The following is a 21,741-nucleotide window of genomic DNA, read 5'->3' on the forward strand; positions in this document are numbered from 1 at the left end:
CTGCACTGGTTCATATAAAAGGCAGAATCGCAGCCTTTTTGCTGCACCTGGAGCCACTCCTTTCCCATATGTACCACTGTCTGAAAGCTCAAGGAGAAGTGAGTATTTAGGCTCCGCCCTCTCTCCAGAAACCTTTCATTTCTGATCTGTTGTCCTCGCTGCTACTAAATTTACCAAGAACTAATCCAGGGACTCACACCCCACTCCTATGGATGAACATAACAAAACAAGTTCAGGGAGCTGAATATTCCTTTCTTTGTAATAAACCCAACCCAGTTCATTGCCCATTCATGTAGCTTCTCTTTCTTGATCTTCACACATAGTCATTTGTGCCACTGAAGCCAATGAGGCCTTATAGGACTGGCAAGTGTAGCAGAAACTAGCTCACTAGGGGTTGGAAGCTCTAGTGGTGCAAAACTGGAAAAGGAACCCAACTGGGCACCACAGAGAAGTTGTGCTATTGGCTTGGCTTCAAATAATTTGGGTACTCAGGGCACACAGGGCATTCTATACCTCCCTGCTGCTCTCAGATACCAATCCTGCTACAACATACAGTGTTGCTAGATTCTGCACAGCAGCGCTCAAATTCGTCGGTGGATGACCTGTGCCACAAACTAGATTTAAGGAACATATCAGAGTGCTCTGTAAATTAATAGTTAAAGTCTTTTATATAGCAACCTTTTATGATCTTCCACACCTGCCCAATGCTCCTATCCCTTCACTTAGCTTCTTTTAAATTCTCTTGCTTGGCAGGGGGTTGGACTCGATGGCCCTTGTGGTCTATTCCAACTCTATGATTCTATAGACTTTTATATTCACCTTCTGTTTTAATACCTTTTTTTAGCTTTTCAGGTTTTAAATGACTATATCCCACCCTTTTAGGCTGGCCTATGACTATAATAAAGATTTGTATTGTATTGTATAGGGGCTGGAAGCATTTCTTTGCTTATGGCTTCTGTCACTGAATTAGAGGCCCACTGTCGTAGTAATCAGTAGGAACCTATTCATTCATGGATTCAAAGATAGGCACAGAACGGTGTCAAGTTTCAAAAATCCTGTTCAGCTATTTAGAAAAGTGATTCAGGAGACTGACAAGATGATGGAGTGTGCGCCCATGGAAAGAAACCCTGAAACATCTTTCACAACCCCTCTTGTATTTCTGAGTTGGTCAGAAGCAAGCAGAGTTGCATTCTGTGGTGAATTTTGAGGAAGAAGATCTAACAACCAGGTTGCACAACCGCCTCTGATGCTGTCACATGAACCTTCCTGGATTATGAGCAGATGCAGATGATTTCTAAATGCCTCTCCAAATGCACACTTTGGGGAGCCCTGTAGTGGCACGCAGAGCCAATGAGCGCAGCATTGTGCACACCTAATTAGCAGCCACACAACTACTTTTCTTTGTGGCACTGCCAGGTGCTTGTTGCAGCAGTTCTTCCCATGCCATCGCTACCTGCAGCATCGATGCTAAAAACATGCAGGAACTGATGTGGATGTGATGTTTTCTGTGTTTGCATGGGTCACATGGAACAGCTCCAAAGAAGGACAGAGTGAAGCCTAATCATATACAGGTGAAGAAATGATATGTTGGCAAAGCCAAGGAACGGCCCACTGCTTTGTAACCCAGGATCCCTTATATTTCAGCAGTAGTTCTGAGACTAGTCCTGTATTCCAGTGGTCCTGTGGAGAGTGCCCATGAGCCCTGGAGCACCCTCTCCGAGGGCAGAGACACAGGTATGACCCTGAAGAGGGAAAGCAGACATTGGATGCCTCTTCCCTCCATTACCACAGAAACAGCTTAGGGCTGCAATACCTCAAGGACTGCCTCTTTCCGTATGAACCTACCTGGACCCAGAGATCACCTTCTGATGCCCTTTTTTGTATGCCTCCTCCACAAGAGGTCCGCAGGGTGGCAACATGAGAAGGGACCTTTTTTTTTGCACTGGCTCCCCGTTTGTGGAATGCTCTCCCCAGAGACGTTCACCTGGTGCCTTCAGGCACCTTTAGGCACCAGGCAAAAATGTCCCTCTTTAACAAGGCCTTTGGCATATTGATATTCAATGCACTTTTAAAATGTGCTGGGGAGGAGGGGGTTGTTTTGTTTTTATTATGAATTTTCTGTTTCTATATTGTGTTTCTATGTTGTCACCACCCCGAGACCTGCAGGTGTAGGACGGTATACACATTTAATTAACAAAAACTTCCATGGCCTTTGTCCTTATCAGCTGACAAGGTGGTGTGCCAAAGATTCCCAACAAGAGGGAACTGGTCAAAGGGACAAAAATGGGAAAGGATGAGTAGTGACTACTTCTGTCCTGCTGGCCTGAGTCTGGCAGGGCATTGGATGTGGTGGGTTGACCACCTTTTTTCTTCTCACCTTTTTCCCTACACACATTTACCTAAAAGTAAGCCCCATTGATTTTAATAGGGCTTACTGCTGAGAACTGAATAGGATGAATGGATGAATAGGATTACACTTTAAATATTCATATAGAAAAGACAATAAAACCCTGTGAATCAACTTTTTTTCTGGAATAAAGTACAGTATAGACAGACTAAGTCTAGGATGATTGAAAGCATCCTCTTGTGCATCTGATGAAGTGGGCTTTTGTCCATTAAAGCTGATGTCATAATACATTTTATAGTCTTTAAGGCAGGAGAGGCTGACTGATGGTGCTCCAAACATTGTTGGACTCCAGCTCTTAAAACCCCAGCCAGCATGGCCAATGTTCAAGGAAGATGAGAGCTGAACTACAGGAATAGCCACCTTTCATTCAAGCTGACATTGGCCCTTTGTTGTTTTTGAGCTGCAACCACTATTGTGATATAAGAAAAAAAAAAACAGCCACAATGACTAGGCATTGTCATCACCAGCAGTCTGCACATATTGTAGTACAGATAAAATGAATATATATTTTTAAAAATGCTGGTAGTTTCTTAAGGCTTTTTCATAGAAAAGAAATATTGTCATTTCGATTGGGTTTAAAATCGAAAGCTAAATGCCACCACAACTGCTTCAAATAACACTCACTATGTTCTCTGAGGTTGAAAAGGCAGTTTGATTTTAATGCTGTCATTTTCATTAGTTTGCCTGATTTCTTTTGCACCATAGGATTCTCCTCCCATCTGAATCAACAGGAATCACAATTCCTCTCTGCTTTGTCTCTATTGAAGTCATCAGGCTGTATCCAGCCAAGCCAATTTCTTCCATTTTCTTGTGTAAAAATAAAAAAAAGACTGGAAAACCTGTACCAGCCTGTATCCCCTAAAGAAAAGCCCCAAATCTGAATTTAGCTCCTAAATGCATAACAAATGCAGGTGCCTGAGTGAAAAGTAAGCCAAACGTTACCCTGGATGACAATCGCCATTTCATTCTTGATGACGCGAGGAACCAAACAAAGCTGCATTGCATTTTAGAGAATAGCAGAATAAATAATCTTGATCTTTATCACATACAACCTCAATGGAATTTCTCTCACAGCATCAAAGATATTTGAATTTGCACCGGAAAGGCAACTCACTAATAACACATGGCCAATAGGGTTTTAGCAACAGCCATCCCCCCACTGAGTATTTTATGTAGCAAAATTTGACACATATGCCTTATTTGTCTTAAAAGAATCAATCTGTTCCAAAATCAGGTTAATGGCACCTGCAAAATACCCAACACGTCTTGGTTTTAGTTGCACTGAGTGTACCCCAATATTCTTTAAAGTAACATGCACTGTATTTAAGAAATTGAGGCTGCAATCTTATACACACACTTACCTGGAAGTAAGTCTAATTTGTCCCATTGGGAATTACTTCTGAGTAGACATGTATAGGATTGCACTGCATAGTGCTTCCCCCCCTCTCTCAAAAAATCTTTATGGGTACTCTCATTTTCCTACTCATATTGAAATACTGCCCCTCAATGAGGCCAAACTTAGATTAACAAAATGTTTTGGGGTATGCGTACCCCTGCGTACCCCCCAGAAAAAAGCACTGGCACTGCATATTGCTGACTCATCCAGCTATTGAAACTGACACTCAGAGTGAAAATAAAATGCACTGAGATATGTAAGAGGCTGAAAAGTAAGCTTCAAGTTAACTTTATCATTTGTTAAACCATTTAAAGCAACAACCATCTGGGTTATGAATTAATGGAACAATGGCTTCCCAAAACGTCACATTTTAGAGACTCCCAATGGGGCAGTTAAAATGCTGCAAAGTTTAATAATAATAATAATAATAATAATAATAATAATAATAATAATAATAATAATAATAAATTTGTACCCTGCCCATCTGGTTGGGTTTCCCCAGCTACTCTGGGCGTCTTCCAACAAAGATTAAAAATACATTAAAATGTCACACATTAAAAACTTCACTTGTGCAAGCTTCCTCCCTCGGGTTTGTGATTAGACAGAAAATGGCAGCGTGCAGATCTGATGAATCTGATTTCCGCAATAATTCATTCAGTTTCCAGAAGTGCTCCTGTGATTGCATAAAATGCAGCTATATCCATCCATAAAGCATTGTTTTATTGCAGGTTCACACCCTACTCCATATGATTCCGAACCAAGGATTGACTGTGAAGGACTAAACATTGGAAAATGTGAGTTGTTTCAATTGGGAGACCAGGGTTCAAGTTCCTGCTTGGCCATGAAGTTTGCTGGGTCATCTTGGGCTAGACACTGCCTCTCTGCCTAACCCACCTCACAGGTTTGCTGTGAAGATTAAATAGAACAGAACCATGAATGTCACCATTAGCTCATTGCAAGAAAGGTGGGATAATGATATTATAATAGATAGATTATTAATAGATGATAGATAGATAGATAGATGATAGATAGATAGATGATAGATAGATAGATAGATAGATAGATGATAGATAGATAGATAGATAGATAGATAGATAGATAGATAGATAGATAGATATAGATCTGCATCTGCTTGCATGGAAAAAGACCCAGGTTCAATCCTTGGATTCTACAAGTATCTCTCTCTCTCTCTCTCCCTTTCCCTCTCTCCCTCTCTCTCTCCCCTTTCATCCAAATTTAGGATTGAATCCCAGTTTACTATAAGCCCCTCTGCAATTATATCTGCAGGAATCTCAACCAAACTTAATGCGGACCTTGTTATCTGAATGCAAGAAGAAGTTCGGAGAAGTCTCACATTAGCATTTATTTTTTTTGCTGCCACTAAACAGTAAATCAATATTATCATACTCATATTAAATTCCTTTGGGCTCAGAAAGTACACGACATGAACTAATACCCATACAATTTATTACAACCTCAGTGCTGGATTTAATTAGCTAGTACAACCCATAAGGGGGGGACGGGGGACAAGTCTGCAGAAGAAAAGACTCTGATTATTGACCAGCTAATGCTCTCAAACTCCCAATTAGAGTTAAACATTTCTAAAGAGAATGAATTTAGGGTTTAATATAATTGGACAGGGCAAACGGTTTCAAATCAGAGCACTCAGGAATGGCAAAACATCGCATCCCAGAGACCAATAACATGCAACGTGCTGTTCCGAATTGCCATTGTGAGGTGCGCTGTGACTTTTTTAGGTCTCTGAAATGCTACAGTTTAATGAGCGAGAGACTATAATTAGAGATGCTTTTGGATGGCTGTGATGACAGCTGTATCACCTTTGGACTTAATCAGCTGGAAATGAACATGCACCACTTTCGATTTTGGCACCCAAAGCTGCCCTTTTGAAAAGGCAGAACTTTTAGGGGATTTTTTTTGGCGGGGGGAGTAGGAGAAGAGTGGCATTTTTTGAGACTTTTCCAGGAAAGCCTCAAAGGGACTTGACTGAAAGCACTACGAAGTCCTAGAAGGGCAAGTGTGGAGAAGCTCTGTGATCTTGGGCTAAAAAGCTCTGTAGTAGCCAGGAAACCCCAAAGGGACAGTCTAGAAATGTTTAACCTTCTGAGGAGCCATACAATCCCGAACTGAATGAATGGTTCATCTCAATTATGTTGTTTCCCACTACCTACCACTACCAAACATTTGTGTGCATGTGTATGTATTTTTAAAAGGGGAATAAGCAATGACAATAATTTTCATGGTGTCACATTTCTGTTGGTAATAATCGGACTACATAGTCACTCAAAAGCATATCAGGATGCACCCAAGAAGATATTATGACATTGAAATCAAACTTCAAGTCCAACACTAGCTATCAGTGTGCCATGGGCTGTGCGCAGGCAGAAGTCTTTAATATTAGTGCTGTGCTGAAAATAGGGATGGGGAGAAATTCACTTTGCATTTAAACCCAAATTTATCAAATTTTCACTTACCGCAATGATACAAGAACAAAAAAAAATTGCTGTTATCCGAATTTTGTGACACAGTGCTCCAACCAAACAATGGAGAATGTTCACAAAACAATGTTCATAAAACTGCATATGTTAGACGAAAGTGTGCGCAAAAATGAATATATTTGCAGGATTAATATGTAACAATTCATTATATTAGAAACTGAAAGCAATGAAATTAGTTCTGATCCTAAAACAATCCTAAGCACACTTACAAAGGAGTAAGTCCCAGTGAACACAGTGGGATTTACTCCTGAATAAGCTTGAATAGCTTTCAAGTGTTAACGTATTTATAAGCTATTACTCTATAGCCCTGAAGCAACATCCCCTCCATGAAGAGAAAGTTTGTTTCTGTCGTCCATTTTAAATACTTTATATAGCAACATTTATTGTTATTATGCTTTATGCCGTACTATGACTCAGATTAATTAAAAGGAAAAGTAGCTCTAAGCCGGAGGAGTTGCTTTGGCTGGCTGATCTAAAATTACTTCCATGCTGGTGGGCAAATGCATCATTCAGGTAATGTCTCAAAGCAAATAGATTTACTCTGTATGGTTAAGTAGACTATAAATCCTACTCCACTGATTTGAAGGATATCAGTGAAACAGGTGTGACTGACTGTTTCCTTTTCAATGAGTGCTAATGGGAGAAAGTTTGCAACATTTTTCTTACCTATATTTATCTGCATTTTTATGAGACACCTTAGTCAGGAGCAACCAACCAAGCATGATGTCCCTCCCTCCTGCTTCTTCTCTCTCCCATTAACCCGTCACACTTGTCTCCTCGCAATGTATCATTCGCAAGTAGTTTCAATGTATCATTCGCAAGTAGTTTCATTCGCAAGTTGTTGCTGCTCTGTATAGAAAGTTATTTTCCCAACCCTTTCCACATAGCCTTGATTTCTGTGGATCCTGTGGAGCTCTTCTCTGAGCCAACAGAAATGGGTTGAATCAAATCCCTGTCTGGATAGGTAGCTATTACCTTCTTTCTTTCCACCTATCCAGATATTTAGGATAAGTTACTACATAGCTGAATCACAGTAAAGCTTTTTAACTAGTTTGGACTGGTGGAAGTTTTAGTGGGCAAATAAAGTAGAGTTGCGTAAGAGTTAAATATATAATTAGTTTTGCATATTATAATTATGATTTGAAAAGTTAAGTTGCATATTGTTTCTTTAAGTTTTTAAGTCGAGTTGCGTTCCATATTCTGTTCTTTTTTCCCCTTTTTCTGTTTTCCCTATAATCGTTATCTGCACATACGGTTCTGTTTATGTCATTATTTTACAAGTTGCAATCCATTCACTGACCTTCTGTTGCCGTTGTTTTTAAAATAAACGTTTTCTAACAGATTTTGGCTTCTCAAGTCCTGTCTTCTCTCACCCGTTAAGGCAATCCAATCTTCAGTATGGAAAGTCCGGCCAGCTCCCCGGGCAGAAGGGCAATTTGAACATAAGCCTGATGCTCCCCTCCCAAGTATTGGTTTCAATATATAATTTGCTAATATCTAAACCTGCCTGGAATTGAATAAAGTGGCCATTTTTTGAACCTAAGATCCTGAATCTCTTCCTGCCAAAGAGTTTAGCTGAAGCAGGGCAAACTGAGCTTTGCTCCACTGAAGCCAAAGAAGACTTAGTAATGGGGAGTTGGGTATAACACCACTAAAATTCTCATAAACCCTTCTTACCCCCCATAAATCCTGCACAAAGCATGGGGCTGGAGACAGATCCAGCTTGTAAAATGCTAGAATGCTACAGATCTTTCCAGATCACATCTAACACTGTGCCCCGCTGCTGGAAAAAGGCAATGCATACAACTAAATGTACAATGCTTAATAATAATAATAACGGAGTTCAGAGCAGGGTGGGAGTTTGCCTAGCTGGCAAATGTTCGCTTCACCACTGTTATGTGAAGGGGTTTGCATCAAGCTAAGGCTGTGTTCACACTGAATGTAAAATATATTCAAAACGCTTTCCTTCCCTCAAAGAATTCTGGGACCTGTAGCTTACCTCTCACAGAGTTACAAATCCCAGCAACCCTTAACAAACCACAGTGTCCATAATTCTTAGAGGGAACGAATGCGATTTGAATGTACTTCAAAAAATCCCGTGTGTAGGCAGCCTTAGTGGAACCAAGTGAGTTAGCAAAGCAGACAGGGGAAATATCTCATGGCCAAAGTAGATGTGAAGCTTCTCATGGAGTTTGGTATTAGAATCATAGAATCATAGAGCTGGAAGAGACCACAAGGGCCATCGAGTCCAACCCCCTGCCAAGCAGGAAACACCATCAGAGCACTCCTGACATATGGTTGTCAAGCCTCTGCTTAAAGACCTCCAAAGTAGGAGACTCCACCACACTCCTTGGCAGCAAATTCCACTGTCAAACAGCTCTTACTGTCAGGAAGTTCTTCCTAATGTTTAGGTGGAATCTTCTTTCTTGTAGTTTGGATCCATTGCTCCGTGTCCGCTTCTCTGGAGCAGCAGAAAACAACCTTTCTCCCTCCTCTATGTGACATCCTTTTATATATTTGAACATGGCTATCATATCACCCTTAACCTCCTCTTCTCCAGGCTAAACATGCCCAGCTCCCTTAGCCGTTCCTCATAAGGCATCGTTTCCAGGCCTTTGACCATTTTGGTTGCCCTCCTCTGGAAACGTTCCAGCTTGTCAGTGTCCTTCTTGAACTGTGGTGCCCAGTATTGTGTGGCTGTGCTTATTTAAACTAAAGAGATGGCATAAGAACCATGGCATGTGTGTGTTTTAGCTCTTTGTGTCCACCATGGTCCCTATTAGCAGTACAATTTTTCTAGAAAAAGAGGTGCCTGAACTCACCATGAACACCTACCTCGTTCTCTTAGAATGGCAATGGTGCCCAACTGAGTTCCGGCAAGTTCCGGCAGGAAAAAAAGCCCTGTCAATTACAATTGCAATGGTAGGAAAGGTTCCATTGGTGCCAAACTGCATTTTGCTGACACATGAAGCTTCCTGTGTCTCTATTACACATTCAACATCACCAAGAAGCCTAGTAACTTATGATTAATGATTTATACTAAAGCTTTTAAGCATACTATAAAATTGTCTTTATGTGTAGAAAACAGTAAATGCCATATTTGGAGAAGAACACGTTGCCTCTTAAGAGATGCCTGGTTTTATGGGAGAGGTTCATAGAGCAAGCCAAAGAGAACGTTCTGTGGGAGGAACTCCTTCAGAACATTCCTTTGCTGCGCTTGGGGTTCAAATGCCCAGTAGCCGCACACTGGATGAACTACTGAAAGCAACAACAATTATTTATTTCATGTATGCCCGTGGAAAATTTCTCAAAAACCCCCACTTCTGTCTATTGCAGGAGGCATGGGGAGAGACTTGCCAGCAAGGAGCCAGATAAGCAAACCCGCCCCCCGAAAAAAAGATCAAATTATCTCTCAAGAAAACCAAAATTTGTGTTCATAATTGATGTGAGTCATCGTGCCATCACACTGCTGAAGGTGTCTCTTAGTTAGCATGGAGCAGACCGCCCTCTCTGCATGTATGTATGGATCAGCCCTCACAAATCAATCACCAGAGAGAAATTTCATACAATCAATTATTATTAGGATGCATTTCAATGGAGACTGAGAGTCTTTAGGGAATAAGACATCAGGTATGATCATGCTTATGCAAATGAAACCGAAATTTCATTATGCACTACTGTCCTGCTGCTCCACCGATGGGCCCACAGCGTGAATAAAAGAACAATACACTGTAGAGATAGAAGCACAATTACTGAAAACCATCTAAAAACAGTGAGAGTCTACCTATGAGAAAACCATCAGCAGATGTTACAATTGGCAGCATTTAAAGCATTGGAAACATTGTCCTCAATATTCGTTTATTTTTGGGTTTTGTATGCTGCCTCTTAACATTATGTTCTTTGACTTGCAATAAATAGTAATGTTCCTCCTGGTTTCTCCCCTAGAGTCATCCTTTAAGAAAACAACGAAAAACATAAATTATCGGGAATTCAAATTATGCTATTGCACATGCAGGAACTCTACAAAGCAGGGGTGCTATAGGTGGGCTGTTTAGTTGTGCAAAATTTGGTTGCTATCCTGCACTTCCTAGCGTAATTATCTAGTGTCAGTCTGATAAGAAAACTGACTGGAAAATAACAGTTGAAAGTGAGGGATAACAACCACTATATTGCAAGGTTATGTAACCTCTGTGTCAGCATATCGGGATAAATGCTCAATAAGCAAGCAATGTTGAGTAACATCGGTGAATGTTTTGTGCAAACTTAATGGCATCAATGCTCAATAAACAGTGAGCCTGGAAGCTCCTTAAGTCTGACCCACTTTAGGCTAAGCAATGCCCGGTAGACGTGAAATCCAAACAAAAATGGTCCTCTGGAGATCCAGTTGGATCTCCAGGATTCTATTCATACACAGCAATATTTTCATGAAAAAAACTGTGCTTTCCTCTTAAAGGTGTTTCTTTTGAGTTTAACATCATGTGCCTGCTAATCTTTCCTAAATCGATTCTTTTAAACTCCCTGATCGTTCATTAACTACCTGTCTTCCAGAACTTCTAATGGAAACCTGTTGGTTAGATGTTTTCAATTAGCACAAGTTCATTCATGAATCAGTTCTTCAGTTAAAGCAGCCGAACGCTTGCCTAATATAATTTATTTTCCTGATTTGGCCTAATTGACCCTGAAAACTGAAACGGCGCTTCTGAAGACAAGTAGGAAGGTTTTACACACTGCTAAAGGGGGGAAATGCTCTATTGTTGTAACATTCCCCTTCTTCCGATGCCCGTAGACAGGTACGTAGTGATAACTTGTACCTGTGTTCAAGATGACATGTGAACAAGTCCAACGGGAGCGGGGGAATGTAGGCCTACCGGAAATCTCTTACACACAACTGACAAAAACATGGGTTAGGCTCCTGGATTACTTACACAGAATATGAAGGCAAAGGAGAGCTTTTGACAATGTGTGTGTGTGAGAGAGAGCATGTGTGTACAGGCACATGAGCTTACATAGCTACACATGCTAAGGTGATGATCCTTAGAATACAGAGTGTCCCTGTTTTCCCCTTGAAAATGTCTGGTGGCCTGAATGTTGCAACAGGTGCAGTATAGGTGACACATCTTGCTTTCTAATGACAACAGGGCAGACCTGTACGGCAGGCTGATTTAACTCCAGCTGCATAAACAACAGAGTGTCTTTTACAGGATTAGGCCTCCTGCCTAACGCTGCTTCCCATAAGGAAGAAAGCACCATTAAAAAGGCCACTGATCCCCTTTCAAGAGAAAGATGCCACGTTTGTAATTTTTGAAAACATCCAGGCTTTAAAGCCCATTCTCCAATCTCTTGTCCCTGGCTTAGGCTTTCATCTCTGCACACCTGCACACCATTGTGATTTGTTAGCATTTTGTACCCACTTAATGATTTCACAGGTGCGAGACATGGAAGAATCAGCCCATTGATCTCTGCTGCTGGGCCCGTCTTTGCAAAGCGTACACCCCCCACTCGCATTTCCTCCTCCCTCCCTTCCAACACAGCTGTTTTTCCACATCTTTGTTACATAATTACACTTTGGAAATGATAGTGTAATTAAGCACACTTAAATCATTACCATAATTAGGACCTGTGTTGCAATTATTTTTTTAAAAAAGTTTTGTAACTATGTAACCCCAATAAAAGCTGAAATCTTAACTGGAGGAAGGTATTAAAAATTAACGTAGAAGAGCAACATTTTCCACGTGGTGCATGTATGTTCCTTTCTCATTAGGAACAGGAAGAGAGAAAGAGAGAGAGAGACAGGTGACAAGAGAGACACCGCAACTGAACAAATCACAAGGACAACATAGCAATGAAGTGGCATTAAGCTTACATTACTAGTATGATTACAGGCATAATTGGAAAATACAGATTAAACCTTAAGCTTTCTCAGTAATTAAGGAGCAATTCCTTAGGGGCTGGTCACACAACCCGATTTTGTAGTTCCACAGTGATCCTCTATGACTATGTTACGCATACAAGAGTTGTGGGAATGGCTTGGATACAAAAATGGCTCCCAAAATGGAAACAGTCCCCTGAAGTTCTCAGGAAGTTCTCTGTCTCAGGACTCAGCTACACAGCTGAAAATAAAATGTTTTAAATGTGTTGTAAAGTGCAATATACAAATGTGACACTAGATGGCGATAGTGAGCTATGAAAATTCCAATGTGTTTTTCAAAACTTTTATATATATAAAAAAAGCATTTTCACAGCGTTTTTTAATATGTGTTTTGAGTCCACCTCTGTCTCTGTGCCCGACTCTCCATCTCTCTGTATGTGTGAGAGACAGAAAGAGATGGGGAGGGCAGGGAAGAAGAAGAAAATGTTATTTACTATTGTGCCTCTTTCTTCAGAGGGTCAGAATCTCCTTTTAAAAAAATCATTAAAAAGGGAGGAATGTCAGGTTTTTGCATTTCAGCTTTCTTTAATAAAAAGTACTTTTTTGTGCCCTAGGGAAGACTTGTCTCTTCCTGACAATCACTGCCAAGACCCCATCTGAACTTGTCAGTGTAAAATATGTAGCAACTAGGCTGTTCTTCTGAGCTGGTTGTCAAGAAAGATGAATAGGACTGAAGGATATAAAAAGCAAATTGATACCCACTTCCTTGCCCAAGAGTTATAGTCTGGCTTAGGACATCTGGAAATTAGGTGGTATATGATGAAGTGCACAGTTCACAAGATTCTCTTTTCAGGCTGCTTTCCACTGCCATTAGCTATACACTATGGAATTAACCTTGTCCTCAAGATTTCAATCTACAGCACGGAATAAGGTAATTCTAAGTATAGCTATATTTAAATTCCTGCTTCACCATATTGTTTAGAACAGGGGTTGCCAACCTATTTGGACTCCGAATTTTGAGAGTGTTCTGTGGGTGCCAGTCACAAAATGGCTTCCATGGGGATGTGGTGTAAGCCAGGGTTTTTTTCAAGGCAGAACTCACTGGAACTCCGTCCCAGCACCTCTCAGATTGCTCACCATTGCCATTGTAAGATAATAAGGGAGGCTTTCATGGTGAGCTCCGGCACCTCTTTTTCTAGAAAAATAGCAAAATTAGGGACAGTGCTTTCCCAACCCCAGACAATGTCACTGTTTTCCATGGGATTTCAGCCGTGTCCTGCTGGCACTGATTGTGGAGATACAGCTGTTAATGGCACAAGAATCCAGTTTCCCCCAATGCCAATTCCAAACCTAGGCTGCCATCCTTTATCCACTTACCTGGCATACATCCCCATTAAACAAAAGTGACTGACTTCTGAGTAGACCTGCTTGCCATTATGCTGCAAGTTAACTATACATGGATTCCTTCACGAGTGCCTGGCTTTAGGTCCTGCACAGCAGCTGATATGCTGAGGCCTCTTTGCAAAGTTTTTATGTTTGGCATTTGCCACCTGGGGAGGGGATTATTATACCTCCTCCCACATTATTGCATAGTATCATTTGCAGAAACCACAGGAAAGATGCATCTTGACTACAAGCTGGCTTGTCTCTTCTCACAGAAATCACTTACTGTAGAAGGGTTCCTGCACATTTTGCTTTATAACTTTCCCTTCAGTAAGGCTATACTTTTATTTTTTAAGCTGAAAGCTTTGCGTCTGTGGCCGTTGTCCTAGAGGGTATCAATGAAGGCCTTCAGAGGTTTCATGGGACCCACAGGCAATGTGCTGACAACCCCTGATTTAGGATTCACCAGCAGTTAGCCATTTTAGCATGCCAACACAAGCACACACTCAATCCTTTTAGAATAGCACATAAGAACGCACGACTAAAATGCATCCACAAAAATGACAAACACAGATAACATTTACAACTTAATAAATTCACAGAACTTAATCTTCAGACAGTGGGATAGATCACCAGTGCTGCTAATTCCTATTTGGAAAATTTGCATACTGAATAATTACCACCTGGAATAACAAATGCTGTGTGAGACAGACTGGATTGGACAGGTGATAAATATTTGCACATCTGGTAGTATTAAAATTGGGGGGGGGGAAGTGTGGTAAATCAAAAAGATCCACTGAACACCCCACCACCTGTTCAGTTGGCCTCACATGCTTCTTTTTGCTTCTTTCCCTTGCAACATTAAAATTATGTACTGACATTCTCCTTCTATTGGCGGCTGGCACAATAGGCTGGGTGTCACTTACATGGCCCCACTCTATAACCACATGGCATGCTACTGATAACTGAGAGGGGAGGTTGGTGCGGTGCAGGTACAGTGGCAGGATTGTCAGATTGGCTCTGCTGCTGCTCTCGCACTGTGTTGACCTTCCTGCCACCTTGTCTCTCACCCTCCCAGTTACCAGCAATGACCACTGCATTGGGAAGCCAAGTAAGCAATGTCCTTCCTACTTCATCTCACTGACCACTGCTATATTTTTCACTGAAGTTCTTCAAACTTTACTCTGTCCTTCTCTGCCCAGGAAGATCAAAGGCAAGGCCGCAGCATCAATAAAAGGAAGGGACACCACATTTTCTTTATGTGGCAGAAGAAAGTGAAGTGAATGATGAAGAGCAAATGTGTGACACCGTCACTGCCAATAGGTGTATCATTTAATGCCGTGGGATGCAATACTGACACCCCTTCATGTATATGAACATAAGGAGCTGCCTTATATCAGATCAGACAATTTGCCCATCTAGCCCAGGACTGTCTTACTCTGACCAGCAGCGATTATCCAGGGTCTTGGGCAAAGGTCTTTCCCATCACCTGCAACCTGAAGGTTCAGGATAAATGGTCAGGGTGATGGGGAAAACCTCATATGGGTCGTAACAGTCCGGTCAGAACGGGAACAACTCTAAATTTCAGGGGCTCCTCAAACTCTAAGCAGATGGAATAGACTGCCAGTTCACAGTAGCATAGGAAGCTGTCTGATGCCAAGTCATTCGCACACCTGATCTAGCTCAGTATTGTCCACACCAGGTGTGCGAAACCTTTGGCCTGCCAGATATTGCTGAACTACAATTCCCAATGGTCAACGACCATAGATGATGTAGTTCAGAAACATCAGGAGGGCCAAAGGTTAGCCACACCTGGTCTATACTGACAGGTAGCTTTTGGATAGGGCTCTCTTCCAGCACTATGTGGAGATGCTGGGATTTGAAACTGGGACCTTCTGCAAGCAAAGCAGATGCTATACCACTGAGCTTTGACCCTTCCCCAAGTTCCTTGGGGGCAGAGACCTGTCTTCTCGTACTCTGTAAAGTCTCACACACACAGCGTGCTGAAGGCACTGAGCACACAAAAACTGGGAATGATGAATGAGAAAAGGGTATACGTGGGAAGGAAACCACTCCTTGATTCTTTGTTTCTTTCTCATCCTCAGAAGAAATACTGTAGTTGTAAGCAAGCAACAGGACCAGAATTTTACAAAACTATAAAGAGAATAGAAACATGAGATAAATTGCCCTGGAAGTTTTCTGTGAAGTATTCTTGGCATCTTGGGGAGCATTTCAAATTTAATTTTAAATTTAGTGAGCTGTAGAGTTCCTGGCAAGTCAGACTGTCCTAAACTGATTCTGCCAGGGTCTTGTATAAATGTGTAAATGATTATGTTATTCATTTAAGTGTAGATCAATTTCCCCCTTTTAAGACACGAATCTCTGATATGGAATAGCTAGTGAATTGGAATAGCGTATTTTGGCATTAATTTATCACACCAGCATTAAGGGGTGTGTTTGTGTGTGTGTGTGTGTGTGTGTGTGAGAGAGAGAGAGAGAGAGAGAGAGAGAGAGAGAGAGAGGAAGAAACTGGATTTACATTACCATAACTATATACAAGTAGATTCTGCAACTACGCAGCAAAATGATCTCCATGTTCAACAAGACATTCTGGATTAGACCAAGAAGAGACTAAGTGTGCTTCCAGATGGGTGTTTATTGTGAATGAGTACTCCTCATCCTGGCAAGTTTTTTGCCGTGCCCACACAATGTTGTTGGCACCCAAATTCCAGTTGATGTTTTCCCCATTTAATCCCGATTTACTTTTTCAGGGGAAAATCTGGTAAGAAAAAACGAACATGTTGCCAATGACCTATCTGTGTTAGGTCAATGGCCCGTTTGCAAATTATGCTCTTAAAATATTTTACAACTGTCAAACAAAGTGCAAAGTTTGGAACATCATTTGAAAAAATAAACAAATCTAGTTAGTTTCAAGTTGTTGGTTGATCTTCAGACAGAAAGAACCAATTTGTCCCCTTTCTCTCACTTTCTCCAGTAGCTATACATTTCTTGAAGAGGAAGAGAAACGTAACAGTCATATGAAAATGTTTCCCAGTGTCATAGTCAAGGCAGAAGAAAGATCATAAGTCCAGAGTTCACCTGATAGCACTGTTGTATGGATTACAGAGATGATAGATATGAAGAATTATATAAATGAAAATGTTTACTGTAATCAGGCACTGGGGGCATCTCCTGCATAGAAAATTTCATGCACCTTGATGCAAATATATTATTCCTACATGAGCAAGGATTTTCCCCATGTAACCCCAGAGAAGACCCACTCCACAGCCTCATTTCTCTTGGTGCATAAAAGAATGTGAAGGAGGCATGTGAATAAATGTGACTGTTTTCTAAAGGACTTGCTTAGAAAAAGAATGCATGAACTAGTCTGAAGACTAAAGCTGGAATGAAATCCACAACACCATTCACATTAAAACAAATTTTACAGAACCACTCTAAAGTTTATATAAAAGAATATATCCTACCTGTGTAACCTTTTCAGTTACATTGTGTGTTCTGTCTTTCACTTTGGGTGCAATAATTGTTTTCTCTGAAGATGGAGGCGATGAACTTTTTTTTTCATTTTTCATATCGGAAAAGTTCAGAGTGAGCTGGGGGATCTTGTTGATGGTGCTGTATTTGTTGAGGTTTGAATCTGATGTAGATCCTAATAGACTTGACTTGATATGGTTAAAAGGACCTAAAAAAATATGAGAGGTCAGAGGGTAGGGTGTCAGTATTACCAAACTCTGTAAAGAAATATTGATGGACTACAGAAAGCAGCACCTAACACTGCAATCCTATATGTGTCTACCCAGAATTAAGTCCCATTGAGCTCAATGAGGTTTATTCCTAGGTAAGTGGGTATTGGATTGCAGCCCGGAAACAGGTAATTCCATGCCTGTAATGTAAAAGACTTAATGGCCCAGAGTGCTAACCTTCTATCTTAGAACCTGCCAACACTTGCCTACTTGATCCATTTCAAGCATGTAGGTTGCAAGAAAAAATTGTGATCTGCTGCAGGCAGATTTTGAAGCAGTTTAAATACCCCAGGCTACACTGATGGCTTGTCTGTACTTCCGCTTGTTCCGTGCCTAGAAAAAATGGAAAACATTCTTTCCCCACGAAAACACACTCTTTACTGATGAATCAGAACCAACAGCAATCTGTGCAAAACCTGATTGTAGTTTGTTCTGATTCAGCAGCAAAGAGAGGCTGAGCCATGGATGAGTCCTCAGATTATCACAAGCTTTTAAAGGCAGGAACACAGGAACCCTTTTATATGCAGTGTCAATCCAGAAGCATTTCATGGAGATTAGACAACAACAACAGCGACAACAAAATAATAGGTCTGTCAATGACCACTAGTCATGTTGCTATATATAGTAGTAGAGGCAGTATACTTCTGAATACTACTTGCTGTGGATCACAAGATCACAAGTGGGGAAAAGACTGATGGGGCATCTTTCAATGGCCACTGTGCTCCATTATGGGAAAAACAGAGTTGATCCTGGCTAGCTTCCTTCTGTGGCATTTGCGCACCTGTCAGTGGTGTGGTAATGGATAGAGTTGGACTAGGTTCAAATGCCCCTTTAGCCATGAAGCTCAAGAGTGAACAATCTCCCTCTGTTAACTTATCCACAGAGTTGTTGTGTGGACAGAAGAAGGGTGAGGGAAACTGACAAATACATACTTCCCTTGTACCTAGATGTCGAGATCAGGGAGAAAAGCCACACAGCACAGTTTCTTCTAATCAGCATTTGTGCTCTCTGAGCACCAACTGAACAAACAGTTAATGGATTAAGGTGCCCATTTGGAAAGAATAGGTTGGATCCAACATTGCATGAGCCAAAGGCAAACTTTCTGGCAACCTTCCTCCCTACAGACCCTCTCCTTGAAGTTTATTTGGAGGGTTGGAGAGGAACACTGTGAGTTGTGCTGTGTGGGACTGCCATGGGAAGGAGGAATTGCTCAAAATCAAGTACAGGAATCTTGCAATCCGCTGACACAAGATTATTCTGCCTGATTTGGGGCAATGCTCCCCTCCTATTACAGCCTAGGAATGCCAACAAAAAATGGAACAGAACATAGAAATGACTGCAGTTCACATGTTTGTCAGTAGTTAGGAATAGAAATTGGTGAAGTGAATGCGACCAATACTTGTTCACATCGTTGTTGTTGTTGTTTAATTAAAATACTTAATCAATGAACTTATTTACATTGTTTTGACATTTCCTTTATATTGAAATGAATGCCAGTTACATAAGTTACATAAATAGTTGCATAAGCTAAGTAACTTACGTAACTTAAATAATTAAATAGTAGTCAATGAGACAAATAACATAACATTAGTGGAAACCGAATTGTAGCGGAATGGAAACAGTGCTGATTGTAATGACTATAAGTCAGAACAGAAATTGCAGCCTTCTTACATCCCTGCTGCAGCCCCACATGACACAACCCATGGTGTTTGGGAGGTGTCCTCACCCCACCCTCTTTTCAGGGGACACAGTGAGGAAGAGAGGAAGGGAAGGATCTGTTGTACCCACAGCCTTCCACTGGTGCAGCTTTGGATACAATCCAATGGATCTCTCTTGCCTCTTTGTGCTATGCTTGCATGATGCACAGCAAGAAAGGGGAAGACAGATACACTAGTGTCTTCAATCTCTTTTCCAAATCTGTTATGCCAAACATTGACTTAAATTAACAGTTGCTTAAAAAGAACACAGACAAAAGTACAATGTCAAGTACTTTGAAACCAACACCCACTTACAAATATTACTTCACTTACGGAATAGCACCATACTATATCTAAACCACTGCTGATGGACACAAGAAGCATATGTGTGGGCTTCATAAACCAGTAGCGATGTGCTGCTTACAGACCTTGGCTCATGCAGGTCATGCACTTTCGACAGGAGACATTTTACCGAGTACACAAACTTTCTACAACATGCATGAAATTGTGAAGAGGCCCCAAAGGTGCAAAAAGCCTCTTTATTTTTGCCCCGCCTTCCCACTTCCTGACTCGGCTCCCAAATGTAGCCTCTAAATATAATCGTTTAGTTCAGCTGAGTGATGCCTTTGTCCCGGAAGGATTTTTTATTTTTTTTTTTAAAGAAGGTGTGTTAAGAAAAACATAATGAACTGGATCCAAATTGTACACACTGATGTAGAAAAGGCTCTGTTTGGTTGTCTTTTAGGTTCATTGTCCTGGTGAAAAGGACCAATTCCAGAATGTACTGAATGTGATTAAGAATGCTCTCTGCGTGAAATTGCAAATGAAATTCATGCATGCACATTTTAAGACTACAGTAAGCTTAAACCATACCCCCTGCCATCCAGGAGCGTGAAACTAGTTTTAAGGAGACAAAAGAGGAATAAGTAAAGAACGCCACAAGGGTCCAGATTATTAATTAATTTCCTTGACGTGTAAAAGGCAAAACAGGATTAGATTTTAAATCTATCATTGCTATTAAGGATCATTCTGAGCCAATTTTTAAAGTACTTTTGCAAGTTCATCTCTTGGAAACTTAGGCGTCTGATTTTGCCTACATAAGATTGGTAGCATAACTAGTTCATCTATATAAACAGGCAGCAAAAGCTAAGCACTTTTAAGCCCCATGAATTCCCATGGGAGGCAGCATTAAGCACACATTCAACTCTCCCGTTCAAATCAACTGGGACCGATGCACAGAACCAATCTGATTTAATAGAGCATATCCATAGTCCGCCCAACCTTTCGGAGCTTTTGTTGATGACTGCTTGTAATGATTTCGTGGTGAGAGCAAAGGGAATCGTGATGCATCCACCAAGCAAAATTTCTACCGTGTGCCCAGCCCAATAGAGATCAGCATGAGAAAGTTGCATTTGTACATTTCATATAGCAGGCAAATTAACATGCCAAAGTAATGGGTCTCTCGAAAGCACTGGACAATAAATTGTACGTGTCTACATTACCTTTGACATTACGGCCATTGTCTGATATTCAGCAGAGTAAAGAAAAGCAGAGGGGGAAAACAATAAACTCTATATCCAAAGACTCAACAGTGGTTATTTTTGAAAGTGTATAGTTTTTTAATTGAAACTGTTACCCCAACATATGTTCAAAGGGCCCCAATTTTTATTTTATGGAACCTGCTAATGGGTGAGATCCAAACATCTCTCTGTGTGAGTGGAAAGCACTTGTGTTCACACTCAGGGGGAGGGAGGAGCAAGAGGGCCTTCAGGCATACTGGAAAGCCCCCAATTTTGAGAAGTGACTGCTTGAAACCTGTCTGGATTCAGGCTTGTGTTTGTAGCAAACTGATGATGGGCATGATCCAGCCAGTTACACATATTTAACGGCCCCACTCTGTAACCACTTCAGGATCTATGTAATCAGTAGACCAACCTAGAATGTGTTATAAAATATTATATAATGCATTGTAGTAGACCAGGATCGTGTGCCATATCCATAGCTGACTTTGAAAGTTTGAAAACTACAGTTAGGACTGTTAATTGGGACCGGGAAGGGAGAAGCCATTACTAAATAATTAATTAAACTTGTATACTGCCCCGTGCCTGTAAGGCAGTTCACAACATAACATTTGTAGTGCTTAAACAGCTGTTCTGCCTCCCTTTTCGTTTTCAGGTACAATTCATGGAATCCTAGAACTGTAGAGTTGGAAGGGACCCATCTAGTCCAACCCCTGCAATGCATGAATATGCAGCTGTCCCATATGGGGTTCGAACCTGCAACCTTGGCATTATCAGCACCACGCTCTGACCAACTGAGCAATGTCCAGGGAGAGTATATCATGGGATCTACTGCCTCAGGCGCCAAAAGCCCTGACTGACCCTGATGGACTTTCACTACCAGGAAGAAACCATTTTATTATTACAAGCTAGCTAGCCAGCCTTTAGATTGTTTCTTTGTTTGCCTACATTTTAAATCCACGGTAGAATTGCTGTTTTATTCTGTTCTTTATTTCTTCTGCTTATTTTGATTTTGCTGTCAGTTTTAGCATGATTTCCCCATGCTGCTGCAAGGAAATTATTATTGTTTTAAGCTGAAGAGCAGTCAGTTTTTAGGAAACATTATTCACCAAACCAACAGGAGAGCGAAAGATCCAAGGAGTCAGACTTTAACATACAGTGGTCGTTTATCCACAATTGGCTTTCCTCCGCT

General features: G+C 41.1%; 1 protein-coding gene across 12 annotated transcripts in view; it reads right to left on the bottom strand.

The window, feature by feature from the left end:
• KCNH7 (potassium voltage-gated channel subfamily H member 7) overlaps positions 1-21,741 on the bottom strand; it is a 263,311-nt gene that overhangs the window by 59,766 nt on the left and 181,804 nt on the right. For 5 of the 12 annotated variants that reach the window (XM_081199252.1, XM_081199251.1, XM_081199248.1 and 2 more), the window contains 3 exons: positions 20,532-20,552; positions 19,903-19,926; positions 17,057-17,271 (listed from right to left, as the gene is read on the bottom strand). In XM_081199252.1, the coding sequence (XP_081055378.1) occupies positions 17,057-17,271; positions 19,903-19,926; positions 20,532-20,552 (260 nt within the window). The remainder of the gene's footprint in view (positions 1-17,056; positions 17,272-19,902; positions 19,927-20,531; positions 20,553-21,741) is intronic. The other 7 variants (XM_081199246.1, XM_081199253.1, XM_081199254.1 and 4 more) reach the window with 3 other exon arrangements.

This window comes from Podarcis bocagei (genome assembly GCF_964188305.1).
Source record: "Podarcis bocagei genome assembly, chromosome: 1".
Taxonomy (NCBI): Eukaryota; Metazoa; Chordata; class Lepidosauria; order Squamata; family Lacertidae; genus Podarcis; species Podarcis bocagei.